Here is a 20,509-nt window from a genome sequence, read left to right on the forward strand (position 1 = left end):
GTTAATCTCCTCCACTGCCTCCACCGACCATGATCCTCCTCCAGGCAGTAAGTACCACTCCAATTACTCCCCTCACACACCGAACTTTGCCAGATAAAATTCTCCTCCACTGCCACCACCGACCAAGATCCTCCTCCAGGCAGTGAGTAATATCCAATACCCCTCACACAATGGACTCAGGCACAGAGCGATTCATATAGAACGACAAAAGCAGACCTCCATAGTGCAACACTGTTTTAATAAGCTATTCCGATACAGTGAAACGTTACACTCACATGTCCTCACGAATCAAAAAGCAGTTTCCCATATGCTATGGGTGTATACAGGAGTCCCAAGATGGCGTCCGAACCCGGAACCGGAAGTACGTCACCCCTACGTCGACGCGTTGCGCCACTGTCACGTGGCTTCTTTAGGATCCTGAAGAAGCCACGTGACAGTGGCGCAACGCGTCGACGTAGGGGTGACGTACTTCCGGTTCCGGGTTTGGACGCCATCTTGGGACTCCTGTATACACCCATAGCATATGGGAAACTGCTTTTTGATTCGTGAGGACATGTGAGTGTAACGTTTCACTGTATCGGAATAGCTTATTAAAACAGTGTTGCACTATGGAGGTCTGCTTTTGTCGTTCTATATGAATCGCTCTGTGCCTGAGTCCATTGTGTGAGGGGTATTGGATATTACTCACTGCCTGGAGGAGGATCTTGGTCGGTGGTGGCAGTGGAGGAGAATTTTATCTGGCAAAGTTCGGTGTATGAGGGGAGTAATTGGAGTGGTACTTACTGCCTGGAGGAGGATCATGGTCGGTGGAGGCAGTGGAGGAGATTAACATCTAACAGAGAGATATATATATAAAAAGCTCTGTGACCCGCAAGGGTCGAATGTGGAAGGTGAGGGGGCATTTCTGCTATTGAGGGGAGTCACGTCAAGATTTTCACGAAGAGCACTATTGCAGCATGGAGTGACATTATTTGAACACTTTGCCATTATTTTGCACAGTGTGGCATCACCATTTATTTTAATAATCATTGTATTTCACCTTTTGCACAGTTTAAGAGTTATTAGTTTTCACTATATCACCAGGGATATATATTCTTTATCTATATGAAGATATTGCACTAGTTTTTTATGTATTATTTATTAGTATTATTTGTATAACCTAAGAGGTATTATTTGTGTATTGTTATATCACTAGGGATTTATTATTTATATATGGGGATATTGCACTAGTTTTGATTATTTAAGTTGAGCGCTTCACCACTTATATTATTTGGTTTCACATATCTTGCGGTATAGAGAATAGGTGATAGCAGCTGACTCACTAGGTTCTGTGGAGCGCAGGGGGATTTTTGTATTTTACAATAAGGGTAAGACACAAAACCATAAATCTTACACAAGACCATCGAAGTGACAGGGTATCAAACACATCACAAGGGGGTACAATGGACATTAAATATATCTCTCTCACCAGAGACTGTAGGGGTCCAGGATGACCAAATTTTGTCAACTTTTTTCGGACACCCTCTCGCAGGGTAAGTCAGTTTATATATAGGTAAGGCTCCATTTACTAAATCAATACAAATATGCAAAGTGGGGGGTTGCTTTTTCTACCTTGAGACAATGGCCTTTTTTGCATAAAAGAAAAGGAATCTAAGCAAGGTCTTTTTTATTATTATTACATTACATTGAGTTTATATAGCGCCAAAGGGTTTGCTCAGCGCTGTACAATAGAGGGGGGGACAATACATGAAACATTACAGCAGCTACGAACAGCACACGAGGGGTAAGAGGGCCCTACTCTTTCGAGCTTACAATCTGGGAGGGAGGGGGTAGTGGTACAGGAGGAAGTGGCTGTGGGGGATGGAGTGGTAGGAGGAATGAAGGAGAGCAGCAGTTAGGTGAGGGTGGGGTAGGCTTCCCTGAAGAGGTGGGTTTTCAGGGAGCGCCTGAAGGTGAGGAGGGAAGGTGACAGTCTGATGGATTGGGGTAGTGAATTCCAGAGGATGGGGGAGGACCTGGAGAAGTCTTGCAGACGTGCGTGTGAGGAGGAGACCAGGGAGCAAGATAGAAGGAGGTCCTGTGAAGAGCGAAGGGTACGGGTAGGGTGGTACTTGGGAATCAGGTCGGTGAGGTAGTTAGGGGCAGTGTTGTGAATGGCTTTGTAGGTCAGAGTGAGTAGTTTGAATTTGATGCGTTGGGCGATAGGGAGCCAGTGGAGGGAGAGGCAGAGGGGGGTGGCAGAGGTGGAGCGGCTGGTGAGGTGGATGAGTCTGGCAGCTGAGTTCAGGATGGTCTGAAGCGGGGAGAGTTTGCACTGGGGTAGGCCGGTGAGGAGGGAGTTGCAGTAGTCAAGGCGTGAGATAATCAGGGAGTGCACAAGTAGTTTAGCGGTGTCTGGGGTAAGGAAGGTGCGTATTTTGGCGATATTGCGGAGGTGGAGCCTGCATGTGTTTGTCAGTGATTTGACATGAGGTTGGAAGGAGAGGTTAGAGTCCAGAATGACCCCAAGGACTTTGGCTTGCGGGGCGGGATTGATGGTGGTGATGTTAGTAGTGATGGATAGGATGGGGGGGGGGGCGCGGGCAGGAGGGAAGACGAGAAGCTCGGTTTTGGAGAGGTTGAGTTTGAGGAAATGGAGCGACATCCAGTCAGAGATGTCGTTTAGGAGGTGAGTGATGCGGGCGGAGAAAGTGGAGGTGAGGTGAGGGGTGGAGAGGTAAATTTGAGTGTCATCAGCATAGAGATGGTAGTTGAAGCCGAGGGAGTGTATGAGTTTGCCAAGGGAGGAGGTGTAGATGGAGAAGAGAAGGGGTCCAAGGACAGAGCCCTGGGGGACCCCAACAGAGAGGGGGAGGGAAGGGGAGGTGGCACCATTGTAGGAAACGCTGAAGGAGCGTCGGGATAGGTAAGAGGAGAACCAGGAGAGAGCGGTGTCTCTGACGCCAAGGGAGAATAGTTTATTAAGGAGGAGGGGGTGGTCAACTGTGTCGAAGGCCGCGGAGAGGTCCAGGAGGAGGAGGACAGAGTAGTCGCCTTTGGCTTTGGCGGTAAGTAGGTCGTTGGTGATTTTGAGGAGGGCGGTTTCGGTGGAGTGTAGGGGACGGAAGCCGGACTGTAGTGGATCAAGGAGGTTGTTGTCAGTTAGGTGGGCGCTTAGGCGGTTGTAGACTAAGCGCTCCAGGAGTTTGGAAGTGAGTGGCAGCAGGGAGATGGGTCTGAGGTTGTTTGGGTCAGAGGGGTCCAGGGAGGGCTTTTTGAGTATGGGGGTGATGTGCGCATGCTTTAGGGGGGAGGGGAATACGCCGGTAGAGAGGGAGAGATTGAAGATGTGGGTGAGGGAGCAGATGAGGGAAGAGGGGGGTGACTGGAGGAGTCGAGAGGGGATAGGGTCTAGGGGGCAGGTAGTGAGGCGGGCTTCAGAGAAGACCCTGGTGACTTCCTCAGTGGTAGCGGGGCTGAAGGAGTGCAGAGCTGGTGGGGTTACGGTAAGCGGGGTCTTGGGTGTGGAGGGGGGCAGTGCGGTTGCGAGGTCAGAGGAGGGAAGAGATGAGGGGGAGATAGGGGGGGGAGGCTAGGTGGGGAGGTAGATTGCGAGTTGACTATGTCCTGACGGATAGCATCAATTTTATTGTGGAAATGAGTGGCAATCTCGTGGGCGGTGAGTGAAGTACTGAGTGGAGGAGGGGGGGGAGAGAGCAGGGAGTTGAAGGTGGAGAAGAGTCGGCGAGGGCAGGAGGAGAGGGTGTTAATCAGGTTTACGAAGTAAGCCTGCTTGGCGGCGTGGAGGGAGGAGGTGTAAGTGAGGAAGGCAGATTTGTAGAGGGAGAATGAACGGGGGGACCTGGTTTTGCGCCATAGTCTCTCCAGCGCACGACTGCGACGTTTGAGGCATTTAGTGTGGTCGTTCTGCCATGGTTGGAGCGGTCTGGGTTTGATGTAGCGTGTGGTTAGGGGTGCCAGAGAGTCTAGGGTAGCTGATAGTGAGTCGTTGTACGTGTTAGTGGCTAGGTCAGGACAAGACAGTGGAAGGATTCTGTCGTGTAGGCGGTCGGCAGCTGAGTGGAGGGGGGCCGGGTTTAGGTTGCGAAGGTTGCGGCTGGTGATGGTTTGGCGCTCTGGGGGGGGGGAGTTAGGGGAAGGGGAGATGGAGAACGTGAGGAGGTGGTGGTCGGAGAGAGGGAAGGGGGTGTTAGAGAACTGGTTGAGGGTACAGAGGTGGGAGAAGACGAGGTCCAGGGTGTTCCCAATGATGTGGGTGGAGGATTGAGTGTGCTGTGTGAGCGCGAAGGAGGAGGTTAGGTGGAGGAATTGGGAAGTAGCCGGGCTGTTGTCATTGATGGGGATATTGAAGTCCCCGAGGATGATGGTTGGTAGCTCAGAGGAGAGGAAGAAGGGAAGCCAGGCAGCGAAGTCATCCAGGAAGCGGGGTATGGATCCGGGAGGCCTGTAGATCACTGCGATCCTTAGGGGGGTGGGTGAGAAGAGCCGGATGCAGTGAGCCTCGAAGGAGGAGAAAGTTAGGGAGGGAGGATTAGGGAGGACCTGGAAGGTGCTCAGCGGTGATAGGAGCAGGCCGACCCCACCACCTTTGTGACCGCTCAGTCTTGGTGAATGGGACCAGACGAGACCTCCATAGGAGAGTGCCGCAGGGGAGGTGGAGTCAGTGGCCTGTACCCAGGTTTCGGTGATGGCTAGGAGGTTAAGGGAGCGGGAGATAAAGAGGTCATGGATGGCAGTAAGTTTGTTGCAGACCGAGCGGGCGTTCAGGAGTGCAACCGAGAGAGGGGGGATGGATGCGGGGAGAAGGGGCACAGATATGAGGTTGAGGGGGTTACGGCAGCTGGCGGGAGCAGGGGGGTCCCTAGAGGAGGGGTGAGGTGGCGAGGGGCCAGGGTTCGGGGAGATGTCCCCAGCAGATAGGAGAAGGAGAAGGGTGAGGAAGGTGGCATGGGAATGGGAAGTGTAGGAGCGTGTGGGTCTGATAGTGGTGGCACGTGGGTCGACGGGGGAGTGGAGTAGCAGGAGGAGGTGGTGAGTGCCGTAGTGGGGAGAGGGGAGTAGTGAAGGGGCAATGTAGAGCTGTTTTGGGGGGGTAGGCGGGTAGAGGGAGGCGATTTTTGGGATGGTGGAGAGGAAAATGAGGAGGAGGAGTGCAGGAGGCATGTTGGGGTGGGTGCGGTGACAGTTGGGTCAGGGGAGGTGAAGGGATACAGGTCAGGGCAAGGTGTGTGGGGAATCTGTGTTACCATGGGAGAGTCATTTGAGTCCTTCTGTAGGGGTAGAGTGAGGGTGGAGGGCGGCAGCTGGTTGGCAGCAGTCTGTGGGTGCAGTAAGCTGGCGACCATGGGTGCTGTGGCATGTCTTCAGTGGGTACGGTGGTTCGGCTAGTGGAGGGGTCGTAGGGTGCGATGGCTGGGGGTGATGGTAGGCACGGCGACTGGTGATGCTGGCGGCTCGGTGACTGGGGTTGTTGAGGCCAGGCGTCGGGTGCTGAGGGCTCGGCGTCGTGAGGCGCTGAAGGTGTTGAAGGATCGTCATCAGAGTCGAGCGGGGCGTTGCGGTAGCGATCGTCGGCCCTGCGTGGTTTGTGCTCAACCGTGATCTGTTGCGGCCGGTAGGAGAGACCGCAGCTTCAAGGGTCGTGGTGGGCCATTAGTCGCCGGGGCGTCGCCAGAGGGAATAGGGGATCGTCATCAGAGTCGAGCGGGGCGTTGCGGTAGCGATCGTCGGCCCTGCGTGGTTTGTGCTCAACCGTGTTCTGTTGCGGCCGGTAGGAGAGACCGCAGCTTCAAGGGTCGTGGTGGGCCATTAGTCGCCGGGGCGTCGCCAGAGGGAATAGCGTGCCGGAAATCAGGGTGCTGGGCGAGCGTTCCCTGGTGTGGTGGCTGGCTGGTAATCCCAGGTGGGGTGGTGGGCAGGGGATCCCCGGTGGGATGGTGGCCGTGCTATCCCTGGTGGGGTAGTAGCGATCCCTGGAGGGATAGTGGCTTAGGGTCCCTGGTGGTTTGGGGTTTCAGGTGGAATCCCTGAGTGAGTGAGTCCCTGGAGGCTGGCGGTGTGATGGTGGTTGGGCTCCCTGGTGCGTAGTGGGCGCCCCTGGTGAAGTACCTGGTGTCCTGGAGCGTCGGTGGATCCCTCCTGGGTTAGCAGGACCGTTGGTGGTGGTGGTAGCTTCCCGGAGCAGCGGAGGCGTCCCGCCGCGGCCGCAATTCCCGCCGCGATTCCAGCCACGGCTGGCAGGAAACACCGCGGCTTCGGGTGCCGCGGTAGGCCTCAGGCTGCTGCGAACCGCCGGAGCTCCGCTGGAGGGACGGAGCGACTGTGGGTGTTGGTGGGGACCTCGGCAGCAGACACAGGGGCCCGGATGGGCCCTGATGGCAGCGGTAGGGGCGCAGGGGTGATCCCCTGATCGGCGGGGACCGAGGAGCGGAGTGGCAGTAGTCCGGGCTGATGTCCGGCGATCCTGGTCGGCCGCGCCAGAAATTGAGGCCGCGGCTTTAGGTGCCGGGTAGGCCGCAAGTCCCGGAGCTCCGGGAGAAAGGTCCAGTGGCCTTTCCTGGCTGGCGAACAGGGACCGGAGGGTCGTGGGGCCCCCGTCAGGGTCCGCTGCCGCCCAGATGGCAGCGGATTGGGGCCGGGGGAGCAGGAGCTCGCCGAGACACGTCCGTCTCGCCGGACGTCCGGATGTTTGGGATGTCTTTTGAGAGACACCAAGGTCCTCCTCCTCAAAGTCACCAAAAGAGACATTGAGCTGGGGTACAAATATTAGGCTAGGCTAACATTTCCTCCATAAGGTGAGACTAGACCAAAATTGCCTCACCCCCGGCCAATCCCTCATCATATGAAAGAAGCCTCCAGTAGCAACATGACAACAACAGTAGTCTGGAGAGTTCAATCTACCCATAGCAAACAATCTAAATGGAGTATAGTAAATTCTACATATATATTTTAGTTGAATCACCTTATCCCCTGCTGCTATAACCCCGGAGAGATAGTTCCCCAGCACTTCAGGCCATGACAGGCCTGAATCAGAAAAAAAAAGCCAGTGAATGTGGGTCATTTGAGCAGCCAAATAATACCATTGTAATTTGGGCAATGCCAAACCACATCTTTGTACTGGAAGTTGTAAGGTTTCTAGAGAAATCCTAGGGGGGCGAAAACCCCACAGAGAAGATATCAGAAGGGCATTAATGTCCACAAAAATCCTCTTGGGTAGATAAATCGGTGCATGCCAGAACACAAAGAAACCAAGGTAAAAAAAATCATTTTAAATAAATTTATCCTGCCCAATAGATTTAAAGGTAATGTAGCCCAGGTATGCAAGCTTTCAGCCAAAATTAAGGGAAAAATATTATTTTCAAGGTACCTGTTTAACGGTAATTGGATCTCAATCCCAAGATATCGGAATTTAGAAACTATCTGAAGAGGAGGAGTTGGAAGAAGAGCTATACTAGCCTTTGAGTCCAAGCAAAAAATACTGGACTTGCTTCAATTCACTTTAAAGCCAGAAAAAGAGCCAAATCGATAAATGACAGTCCGTGCATTGGTGAGAGTCTGCCAACCATAGGAGCATGTCATCAGCATACAAAGACATTTTTTGCTCCATAGTATTAATCATACAACCCTTTATGTAAGGGTCTTGCCTAACAAGAGCTGCCAGCTGCTCAACAGAGATGGCAAACAGCAGGGGTGAAATCAGGCACCCCTCCCGTGTGCCACGAAACAAAGGAAAGACATCAGTAATATGATTATTAACTCAAATATGGGCCATTGGTTGTGCATTTAATAAATTGACCGAGGACATAAAGTTAGTACCAAATCCAAGCCGCTCAAGGATCGCAAAGAAGTAAGGACATTCAATTGAATTGAATGCCTTACTGTATGTGTGTCGAGTGACACCACATTTCCTTCCAAGCCCTATTGGACCTGAGCTTTTTTATCACCCCAGCAATGGTTTCTCGCAGTGTGGCTTTAATGGCATCCCTCATCATATCACGACTCGACTACTGCAACTCCCTCCTCACTGGCCTGCCTCGCCGCTGGCTATCCAGTCGATCCTGAATATGGCTGCCAGACTCATTCACCTTTCCAACCGCTCCGTCACCCCCCTCTGCCAATCCCTCCACTGGCTTCCGATTGCGCAACGGATCAAATTCAAAATCCTAACGCTGACGTACAAAGCTGTCCACCACACTGCCCCGAACTACATCTCTGACCTAATATCCAAGTACCGCCCAGCACACACACTCCGCTCCTCACAAGACCTCCTTCTCTCTAGTTCCCTGGTCTCCTCCTCCCATGCCCGCCTCCAGGACTTCTCCAGGGTGTCACCCATTATCTGCAACTCCCTGCCCCAACCCATCAGATTATCACCTACTCTCCTCTCCTTCAGGCGCACCCTGAAAACCCATCTCTTCAGGGAAGCCTACCCCACCCCCTGCTAACTTGCCGACCTCCTCTACTCTTCCTACCACTCCAACCCCCACAGCTATCTCCTCCTGTGCCACCATCCCCTTCCTCCTAGATTGTAAGCTCGAAAGAGCAGGGCCCTCAATCCCCTCATGTTTTGCTTTGTATTGGTATTGTTCTGTCACATGTTCTGTCCCCCTTTGTAATATACAGCGCTGAGCGAACTATTGGCGCTTTATAAATACTGTATAATAATAATAATTCCATGTTATATCCACAGACATCCCTGTGCTGTTCTCATTCCAATAATTACAAATATCGGTGACAGTCGCAAAGTGGAAAAGTTCCTCCTTTAACCATAACAGGCCCAAACACCACAAAGTATATGAATAAAAAGAAACAGCAGTGAGCGCTAATCCTGAAAGCGGCTAGGCACTCTAAGCAACCAATACACTTAAAAGCAATAACATAAAAATAGTGCAGCGCTGAAAATAATGACAAAATGACAAAAAGGTAGTCCACTAAAAGTCTATGACATATAAACGTATCCAGTGTCTGATGTGGATTCAGAATAGGTGATCCGTGTGGAAATGGCTGGAAAACGCACTCACCAGAAGTAAGACACATAAACGCAGTGTGTATATAAAACTCAAGGATCTTCAATCCAGAGGGAAGTAAAGCTGATCCGGTTACAGGAATGGTGAATCCCTCCTCCGCAGATGCAGCAACCGATCTTCCTTAACACCCATGTGGACGTGCGGACGGATGTATACATTTACCTAGATATTATCTAATTGGGAATAGTTCAACATATTGGCGCTATCGCGCCTCTTTGCATATTTTACATAGATCCTATCGGATTGTTTTATTAGGTGTATTTTACACCGTTGTTGGACTTGACTTCTGTTTGACATTTATCTGTCAACAATAGGGCATTTCGCCCTTCCACCCTGCGTCTCCGAGCTCCATCACAATGGAAGACGGAGCCACGCGCATGCGCCTTGGGTTTTGCGCATTGCGTACACGCTACTGCGCATGCGTCATTATGCCTATATATATGCGCCCATTCGCGTCCGCACGTCAATGGTTCCATACCTCTGAAGATGTGCGTGCGCACGTAACGCGTAAGGAGGAGCCTGGACGTCGAGACGCTACGCCGCCGGTGCCACGTGGAGGCCCGGCGGCCACTATTCAAAGTATCAGGGTTAGTTGTCTTGCTGACACATCTGTATGATACCTGCCTGCTTTGAATTGGATATCATTATTGTGAATAAAGCTGCCTTTTATTACCTACTTCACTATGGGTGTCCTTCCCTAAAACTCCCTTGAGGAGCTTTTACTTGCAGAACCTTGGTCTTGGAATTCTACATCTAATCGTGTTAAGGAAGATCGGTTGCTGCATCTGCGGAGGAGGGATTCACCATTCCTGTAACCGGATCAGCTTTACTTCCCTCTGGATTGAAGATCCTTGAGTTTTATATACACACTGCGTTTATGTGTCTTACTTCTGGTGAGTGCGTTTTCCAGCCATTTCCACACGGATCACCTATTCTGAATCCACATCAGACACTGGATACGTTTATATGTCATAGACTTTTAGTGGACTACCTTTTTGTCATTTTGTCATTATTTTCAGCGCTGCACTATTTTTATGTTACCACAAAGTATATGCTTTGGAGGTCAGCAAACTGAACTTAATAAGTAGGGACGAATGATCTGAGATCGCCCTAGGTAAGTAGCAGATCTCCATCACTCTGGGGAGAAGATCAAAGGACACAAGACAAACATCTAGGTGGGACAGGGAGTCATAGGTGGTGGAATAGCAGGCAGGGCCGCTTATAAGAGGTGACCCCGGCCCTCCTGTAGGGGGCCTGCTCCATCAGCTGCAGAGGGGGGCCCGGGCAGCTGACAAGCCCATCTGCAGTGTAGTCTCCTGTCATTCTATCACACAGGGACTCAGTGTTGTGAATATTAGCTGAGCTCCTGCTCTGCTGCACAAGTTTGACACTTTCAAGTTTCCTTCTGTTTACATTTGCTTGCAACTTTGTTTCTCTCCTCTCCCCCAGATTGATCTCTTTCTGTTCACTGTTACAAAGCTCTCTTTCCTATATATAATGTGACCCCCTTGCCCCCCACTGTCATCACAATTCCCTCTGCAAATCTATATATCACTGCTCAACTCTTTTTAACGGTTTATTTACTGATCTAGTTAATGTGTCCCATTTCCCATCACCTACAGCTCAAATCTATCATTATTATAAGATTCCTAATTGAATCTCACTACTAGTCTGATTGCATTCACAATTCCTGGTCAGTCCCATTCCTTTACCTATAATAACCTTTAGGGCCAGTTTTCACTACAATAGTTTCAGTTGCTTTTTTTCTGCAACCAAAATGCACAGAAATAGGTTATATGGTTATCAATGTCATAGTTCACATCAGTGCTTGTAGTTCCAGTGCGTTCTGGTTGCAAAAAAAAAAAAAGAACAGGCTACATTTTTTTCTGCACAGAACTGTACTGTAACGCAGTAAAACGCATCAAAAACGCACCGGAACACACAAAATACGCACATGTCCCTAGTTAAATTGAAGGAAAAGAGGGGCAAAAGTGAACTGGAATGCATAAAAACACACTGGAACATGTCAAAAATGCATAAAAAACGCACCGGAACACGCTAAAAATGCATCAAAAATGGGCATGCAAAAACGCATCCAGAACAAATCTAGACTGCGTTTCTACAGTGTGAACCGGCCCTTAGGACTTGTTCACACCATTTGTAGTGTAGAAACGCATGCAAGAGCATACATTTTCCTGCACAGCAAAGAAATGCAATGCCCTTTGCAGATGTGCGCAGGTACCATGAATACTTAATTGCACCTCCACACATCTAGTAAACACAGACGCATTCACAGCCACAAAAACGCATGGTATCACACTACTGTGTGGTTAGGTGCAACACACTTCCCACACGTTAGACAGCCCAATGATATTAATGGGCTGAGGATAAAAAAATTGTCAAAAATGCCACATTCACACAGGTACTCTGGCCTGTACAGCATGAATGAGGGGATTGTTCACGTGGCTGGACCCACCTGTTATGCTATGGGGACACAGCATCTGTATGAATACAAGTTTTAATCTGACAGGTGGGCAGGTGTGGGGAAGTGGCCCTGAGTGCTCACTGAGTACACCCACACCCATATGCCTGTCAAATTAGACCCTGCAGTGTTTCCATAGTGTAACATAGGTTGTCTGTAAACAGCTCTAAGCGGCTCCAGCCACAAAAACAAACCACTGATTTACACTCTACAGGCCACAGCACCCATGTGAATGAGCCCCAAGACCTCAATTACACACAGAGCTTTATCATTTAGTTTTAACAGTAATTTTCTTGGGATTGTGTACATTAATAATGTTTTTAGTGTATTTTTACCATAAACATCATTTTGATATTTTCTCTGGCAGTGGGAGGGGGGGGTCTGTCAGGTAGGTTGTACGGGGCCTCGTGATATCTAAGAGCGGCCCAGATAACAGTCATACTCTCTGGCAAAAGGATGTGTCCAGCACCAACAATCAGTCAAATTATATTTCAATCCAAAGATCGCTAAGGGAGAGAAACAATGACTATCAGTACAAAACCTGTACAGTGCAGGAGAGAGAACTATATTGAAGTGTTACTAAACCCAGAACCTTGCATTCCCACAGTATACAATACATGGTAATGCAATTACTTTAGTAAATATAAACTGCTAAATACTTTTTCTGATCAGCAGTTAGATCAGTCGTGTGTCTTCTTTCAGTGTCCAGCAAAGCACGTTAAAGCTTGTTTTCTTTCTGCTCTAGGAGGATGCAAGACCCCTGACCTCTGTCTGGAGAGTGCTAATTGGTCCTGTGTTGATCACATGCACTCTACCAAGAGAAAAAAAAAAACCTCTCTAGCCATACACACTAAACTAGCATGTGCAGTGTCTCCACACGATATGTCTTATCAGGAGATAAGAGGGGGGCACTGGAAGAAGGGGAGGATCAGAGAAGACAGGATCAAACATCCTTTTTACACAATGCAGAGGATTAACCCATTAGGTTCCCCAGTGAGTATAACAAACATGCTTTACTACATATACAGACTGATTTTACTGTTGTGGGTTTAGTAACACTTTAAGGTAAAAAACCTTCAGCCTTTAGAACAACTTTAAGGAAGACCTCTAACCTGTTATCTACATGATCTTTAAACACAGGATTGTCCTCCATGGGGCCTGTGAGGGTCTTGTTGAATGGGCAGATATAGCACAGGAACTGCACACTTCCAAAGGAAACTTTCCTCAGTGGGATATTGTTGAGGTGAAACGTTTAGTCAGCAAAAAAAAATACCATCTCTGGGTGCAGACAGTCACGTTAGAGGTCAGGTTAAACCAGAGTGTGAACCAGGAAGGTCTTAGTTGATGTAGGGAATTTTAGGGACTCCATCCTAGACATCTTAGGGTGAGCAGACTCAAGCGGTTCCAATTCTAAACAGGAGAATACAGCTTTAATTAGCATACCAACAGTTTCCTTTTAGAGAAAGTTTTGGAGAAATTTCTGTTACAGGTGCATCATCCTCATCAGATGCCTCAGAGAGCAAGGATTCTTCTTCATCATATCTCTCTTTTTCTGGTGCCGTGTCTGACTCAAAGTCAAAGACTGAAGTCAGAGGGGAAGTAGAGAAGCACAGCCATAGCCCCTGTAGCCTAAGGCCTCAACAAGGCCAGGAATTCTGACCATGAACACTGGCATTGTGGCAGAAAAAATTCCTTTCTAGACAAACCTAACCAGATTGAAGGAGCAGATGAAGGCAAAGAGTCACAATGGGGTGCAACCATGAGGGAAGGGCAACAGGGCCATAAACGGATGGACTATAACCTTCAATACAGCTAAAGGCTGAGACTGAGCTATTGAGCACATGTGACCCCTTGTCTTTCTGATTATGGTCTGCCATGTTTGTGAACAAATGTCCCCAAAGGGGTACTTGTGATCTGCGCAGCAGTGGTGCAGGGGGGCAGGTAATGCCTTGTTGCAGGCACCTGGAGGCTGCTGTAGACCAGGATCAGCGAGCAAAAACTGCTATCTGTGTGCAGGCATGAAAACCAAGAGATATTTCCTGGTCAGTGTCAATCCAAAGAGAAGGCAGGGTGTACATACATACAGTAGTAACTTTCCACAAAAGGAAATGGGGACCCTGGGAGATTTCTTAAAGGGCCTCCGCCTTGCACTCAACAAATTCAGCAGCAGGAACAACAGATTTTTAATTCTATCCTGGCTTTGCCACCATGGTCATAAAGCACTCTGCAGCTAATGCCACATGATGCACTACAGTGGATATAAAAAGTCTACACACCAATGTTAAAATGTCAGGTTTCTGTGGTGTAAAAAAATGAGACAACATTAACTCATTTCAGAAATTTTCCACCGTTAATGTAACCTATAAACTGTAGAGCTCAGTTGAACAACAAATTTAAATCTTTTAGGTGGAGGGAAGTAAAAACAAAAAACTAAAATATGGTTGCATAAGTGTGCACACCCTTAAACTAATACTTTGTTGAATCGCCTTTTTGATATTATTACAGCAGTCAGTCAGTCTATCAGCATGGCACATCTTGACTTGGCAATATCTGCCCACTCTTCCTTGCAAAACCTCCAAAACTGTCAGATTGAGAGGGCATCTCCTGTGCACAGCCCTCTTCAGATCACCCCACAGATTTTTGATCATATTCAGGTCTGGACTCTGGCTGGGCCATTCCAAAATTTTAATTTTCTTCTGGTGAAGCCATTCCTTTGTTGATTTGGATGTATTCTTTGGGTCGTTGACATGCTGAAAGATGAAGTTATTATTCATGTTCAGCTTTCTAGCAAAAGCCTGAAGGTTTTTTGCAAATATTGACTGGCATTTGGAACTGTTAATAATTCCCTCTACCTTGACTAAGGCCCCAGTCGCAGCTGAAGAAAACAGCCCCAAAGCATGATGCTGCCACCACCACCATGCTTCACTGTGGGTATGGTGCTCTTTTGCTGATGTGCAGTCTTGTTTTTGTGCCAAACACATCTTTTGGAATTATGGCCAAAAAGGTCAACCTTGGTTTCATCAGACCAGAACACATTTTCCCACATGCTTTTGGGAGACTTCAGATGTGTTTTTGCAAAATTTAGCCGGGCTTGGATGTTTTTCTTCATAAGAAATGGCTTCTGTCTTGCCACTCTACCCCATAGCCCAGACATATGAAGAATACGGGAGAATGTTGTCACATGTACCACACAGCCAGTACTTGCCAGATATTCCTGCAGCTCCTTTAATTTTGCTGTAGGCCTCTTGGCAGCCTCCTAGACCAGTTTTCTTCTCATCTTTTCATCAACTTTGGAGGGACATCCATTTTGTGGCAATGTCACTGTTGTGCCATATTTTCTCCACTTGATGATGACTGTCTTCACTGTGTTCCATGGTACATCTAATGCCTTGGAAATTCTTTTGAACCCTTCTACTGGCTGACACCTTTTAACAATGAGATCCCTCTGATGCTTTTGAAGCTGTCTGCGGACCATGGCTTTTGCTGTAGCATTTGACTAAGAAAATGTCAGGAAAGACAGACTAGAACAGCTGAACTTTATTTGGGGTTAATCAGAGGCACTTTAAATGATGGCAGGTGTCTGCTATTTAACATGATTTTGAATGTGATTGCTTAATTCTGAACACAGCTACATCCCCAGTTATAAGAGGGTGTGCACACTTATGCAACCACATTATTTTAGTTTTTTATGTTTACTCCCCCCCAAAACACTTCAGTTTGTTTTTCAATTCAGTTGCACAGGTTATAGGTCACATTAAAAGGTGGAAAACGTTCTGAAATGATTTATCTTTGTCTTTTTTTTTACATCACAGAAACCTGACATTATAACAGGGGTGTGTAGACTTTTTATATCCACTGTAAATGGCAAGGATGAGCCTACAACAGGATTAAGTGTACAGCAACATTACAGGCTGGCCCTGCCTCTCCTGAGTCCTCATGCACGTTTGACGTTTTTACAGCTGCTGCTAAACGCTAATGCAAAAATGCTAAAAAAAAGCTGAAAAACTCACGTTTTTAATGTGACTTTACACAGCTAATGTTACCAGCATTATCAAAACGTCAAGTGTGCATGAGGACTAAGAGTCTGGGCAGGGTTCCCCAAGGCTCTTTGGAGAGAGAGTCCACTAATCCAGAAATGGCATAAAAAGCTGCAGTGGCTATGGTAAAGCAAAGTAAGGAAACAATCATCTTAAAAGAAGTCATCTTGGAAGGAATCATCTAGAGTTTGAAAAAGAGCAAAAAAAAACTTTATGTAAGAAGGTAAGTTTTTCTCAATAGACGAAAGTGGTTCCTGACTTAAGGACACTAGCAAAACCCTCGGCTATCTTAGAGTAGGAGAGATTATATAGGGAGAAATCACTGCAACCTTTTGGCCAGTGTTCACAAGGTAGCTGCATACAACCCAGCTGCAATGATTTAAAGAAGCTGGTGTCCTTTACAATCATGCTGCTGTACCTATAATATTGCCATTTTTATTGTATTAGGAGATTGTTATATATTTCACTTTTAATGTCTGTGTCGGCTCTATATTATAACCGTGCTACTTATTATAAAGTGAATGGGCCTGTATAGCGTGAAATATTCTAACTCTTACATGCATTAGCCAAATATGTTCAGTTCAAAATAGCCACTACAAAAAATGCTTGTGAATGAACCCTCCAAGCCTTGCAAATATTAACACAGAATACAAAAACATATCCTAGATCGTACAAACATCACTCCATTGCCTTTTAACAGAGCACATATTGTACACTTACAGATCATAAATCACTTATACTTACTGCATGCCTCCACAAATAAGCATTAAGTGACCCAGTTTCATCTTCAAGTATAAGGCTCATAACAAATACATATGTTAAGGGTTCAATACCCAAAGCTAAATCAACAAAATAGAGAAAATAATGTTTTAGTGGATGGCTTTTACACGTGTCAATACATACTGTATGTCAATTTAGTTTAGTTAAAAAACAGTCTTCCTTACCTTTATTTTAAACATTTTGTGTGGGGTGATAAAAGATCCCCACCTTGCAGGTCCTTATTACTAAATGTGACCCCAGGGGGAGGAGTAACCATTCTCTGTTCAACCTTGAAGCACATTTAAACCCTCTCCTCTTATCAACTTTGTATTACAGGGCAGAAACTCAATAACTATCAATCAAGAATTTTGTCAATAAATAAACAGAACACCTACTTTTTTTTGTGCTTTTTATACTGCCCCTAGGTCTATAGAGTGAGGGGCTACGGGTTTGGGGAAAGCCACAGCATGCTACTGATTCCTGATAGCAAATTCCAGGCGCCTCTGTTAAACAAACTCTTCAGGGCTGGCCATGATGTACGGTAGTGTCTATGGGACTTTGCAAGCATAACATGTGAATGCACAGTATACCGTAGTCCATATGTGTGAGAGGTGGAGTGACAACACTACCACCCCACTGCCAACCCCTGGATAGCTCTATAAAATTATTACAGGAAGCACCAGGATCTATTGCAGCACTTTTACTTTTTGGGTTTAGCAACACCTAACCTGCCAGGGGTCTGCTCACCTCCTATAGTAAATCTCCACAGAAAGCATGTTGAAATGCATTGCAGAGAAAGAAGCCATGAAACACAGACCACTACAGAGATCTTGCTGTCAAGGGTGGCTGGGAGAAGATCTTCCCATGGTTGTCCAAGAAAGCAATACAAACTAGAATGGCATCAAACTCTGGAGCAGTTAAACCCATCTCTGCACTCCCTGACACTGCAAATTGGCACAGGATAACAACAACAGTTTGCACAGTGTTTTACAACATGAAAGCTGACAGTACAGTTACAATACAATTCAGTACAGGATGAATCAGAGAGTCCTGCTCCTTAGAGATTGCAACCTAAGCAAACATTATACTGCAGCTTGCCAATTGCTAGATGCGATGGCTGCATTTGTTTTATTTTTTAGAAACAATTGAGTACTGTCCGTGATACTTTTTTTATTTGCACTAACAAACAATTTTAAGGACAAGCATTCGGGGAGTGTCCCCTTCTTCAGGTCAAAGCAGTACTGATCACAAAGGGTTAGAAGAGATGTATTGGAGTTGGAAGGAAAAAAAAAAAAAAGGAGAACAGATAAGATAAGACACAGCAAAAGCAAAGTCTGGGGAGGGGGGAGACTACACTCACAAAGGCAGTGATGCTTGAGGTGATAAAACTGTTGGATGAGTGAGGAATCCCATGTCCAAATTCAGGCCGTTATCTCTTGTGTCAAATAGAATTATCATTCTTAGTTCAAAAGGTTTTCTTTCCTGGATGGATTTGAAATTTCCTTTAAGAACTAAAATATTGAGGTCTCCCATTGTGTGGTCTGGTTGTGTGAAATGGTGTCCCACAGGTGTGCAAAAGTCATCTTCTTTATGTTCCTTGAAGGTATTTGTAACTTCTGTCCTGTTTCGCCAACATAGGATCCTTTGTTACATTTTCTGCACTGGATAAGGTACACAACGTTACTAGAGGTGCAGCTGTATGATCCAGAGATATTAAAGATCCCTTTTGAGCATCTGACACTTTTTGATGCATTGATTTGGTTGCACAGTTTGCAGCGGTTTTTTTATTTTGCAGGGTTTGCTTCCATTATTTGTGACATCATCATAAGGAAGTTTCCTACTGATTAGTTTATTTCTGAGGTTCGGGGGTTGTCTGAAGGCCAGTATTGGTGGTTGCTGGAATATTTCTTTTATTTTTTAAGCTTTCTTTCTTCTATTTTCATCTGGTGATCCAGCCAGCAAGTCAGTTGGTTTTCAAAAAAACAAGCTCTTCAGCCGAATGTATCAGTTTACAGGGATGAGACTACCCATTTAACACTGGCAGGAGTGCTTACAATGATCAGCTTTATTTTTACTTTTTTCATGTAAAACCTTTATCCCAAAAGGAAAAAATGTTTGCTGTAACTGATTATAAAGTGTGAGCTCAAGTTTGACTTCAAGTTGTTAGCATATTTAAATCTGTTATTACAGTAAATTTAACAATCTCCTCCCCCCCCCCCCCAGTCTGACAATGCTGACTGTGGGCCCTGTGCTCATTCATCCAGAATGGGGCACTCTAATACAGGAAGTGTGTTACTGGCCAGATCACCAGGTGAATACAGGGAAAAAGCCAAAAAGAAAAGTAATGCCACCACCATATTTAATGATTGGTAAGCTGCAATATATTATATTTTTGGTTTCGGGTTTACTACCGCTTTAACTCCCTGCTCTTCTTTTGCTTTTTGCTGGGTGTTAATCTCAGTGTCTGCTCTTATTCTGTATGAATTGACACTGCACAGTAGTACCTTCCCTGTTATGAATTCTGGGTATAAGCCTCATTATTTTTCTTATGCTGAATGAATTTAAAGTTTGTCATTCTCAGCCTCAGTTTTTATTTTGTAAGCATTATACCATGTTTGCCCTACTTCCATTCTGCAGGTGCAATTATTTTGTGTCCTTTATAACTTGAAACCACTCTGTTGCTTTTTAAAAAAATTTTGTTCTTGTGCAGAAATGTAATACACAACACACTTACAGGTGTGTTGGCTGTCTGTCTCCATCCACATGTTGTAGTTCCATCCTCCAGCCTCTAAAGCTGGCTACACACTATTAGATTTTTGTACAAATGTATGCTCATCTGAACATTCATATGAAAATTCCTATCAGTATATTTGATGACACGACAAATGTCATTCATTAGCACTTCAAAAATCTTTGTTTTTAACATTTGATTTGGAATTAATGAACTTTCCTGAAATAAAACCACATTCACGGCTAGAACTTCATTTGTTTCCACCCTGCTCCTTTGAATTTTCCCATCACTGCAGTCAAAAAACAAAACTTTGATTTGACCCAACTAAATTATTAGAAAATCAAACATTTTTAAAACAAAACCTAACAAAACATTGTGTCACTACTATGTCTTTAAAGGGTTGGCATGAACCATACCACTAAACAGGGGACATAGGCATATGGCACACAAAAAATATGTAAAGATTCTACTGGTAGCTTTGCCTAGCAGGACAAAAACATTTACAGTACTGGGCCAGTAAGTATAACACATCTTTTTTTTGCAGGGTATTTTCCATTGCTTTTTTTTTCTTTTTTTTCAAGAATGTCATAATGGCTTTAAGGCACAATGTGTTGCCTATGTTAGAAAATAATTAAGTTGATGGTATTTTTAATACAACATACTGTATATATTTTTATATACTATTAGCATTATGGCCCTTATGGCCCTCAAACGTTTGGGCCATATATTGTACGGGATAGTACTTAGATGCAAATAACCCAATCTAGATTACTCTGGTTATAACAACTGAACAGTTTAAAAACCCAACATAAAACTAAGAAAACCAAAAAGATACATAAACTGCTCAAAAAAATTAAAGGAACACTTTGAAAACACAGATCTCAAAGTGGAAAATAACATGCTGAATATCGTTACTAATATGGACTGGGTAATATGTTAGGAACGTAAAGATGCCCCATCGTTTGATGAAAATTAGCAACCTACAGAGGACTGAATTCAAAGACACCCCGAAAATAAAAGTAAAAAAATGGTGCAGCAGGCTAGTCCATTTTAACTAAAAATGGTACTCAGTAGTTTGTATGGCCCCCACATGCTTGTGTGCATGCCTGACAACGTCGGGGCTTGCTCCTAATGAGACAATGGATGGTGTCCTGGGGGTATTTTTTCCCAGATCTGGACCAGGGCATTACTGAGCTCCTGGAAAGTCTGAGGTGCAACCTGGCGGAGTCAGATGGACCAAAACATGACATCCCAGAGGTGTTCTATTGGATTTAGGTCAGGCGAGCGTGGGGGCTATTCAATGGTATCAATTCCTTCATCTTCCAGGAACTGCCTGCATACTCTCACCACATGAGGTCGGGCATTGTCATGCACCAGGAGGCATCCAGGACCCACTGCACCAGCGTAGGGTCTGACAATGGGTCCAAGGATTTCATCCCGATACCTAAAGGCAGTCAGGGTGCCATTGTTTAGA

The 20,509-nt window shown here is 46.2% G+C and overlaps 1 protein-coding gene across 1 annotated transcript in view; it reads right to left on the minus strand.

Annotated features, from left to right (window-relative positions):
• The window catches only part of POT1 (protection of telomeres 1), a 121,678-nt gene that overhangs the window by 17,417 nt on the left and 83,752 nt on the right, over positions 1-20,509 (minus strand). Inside the window, exon 13 of the mRNA XM_089684430.1 lies at positions 16,290-16,384. Within this exon, the coding sequence (XP_089540556.1) occupies positions 16,290-16,384 (95 nt within the window). The remainder of the gene's footprint in view (positions 1-16,289; positions 16,385-20,509) is intronic.

Source organism: Staurois parvus, unplaced genomic scaffold, assembly GCF_062004578.1.
Source record: "Staurois parvus isolate SC_StPar_1 unplaced genomic scaffold, SC_StPar_1.0 ptg000019l, whole genome shotgun sequence".
NCBI classification, from domain to species: domain Eukaryota; kingdom Metazoa; phylum Chordata; class Amphibia; order Anura; family Ranidae; genus Staurois; species Staurois parvus.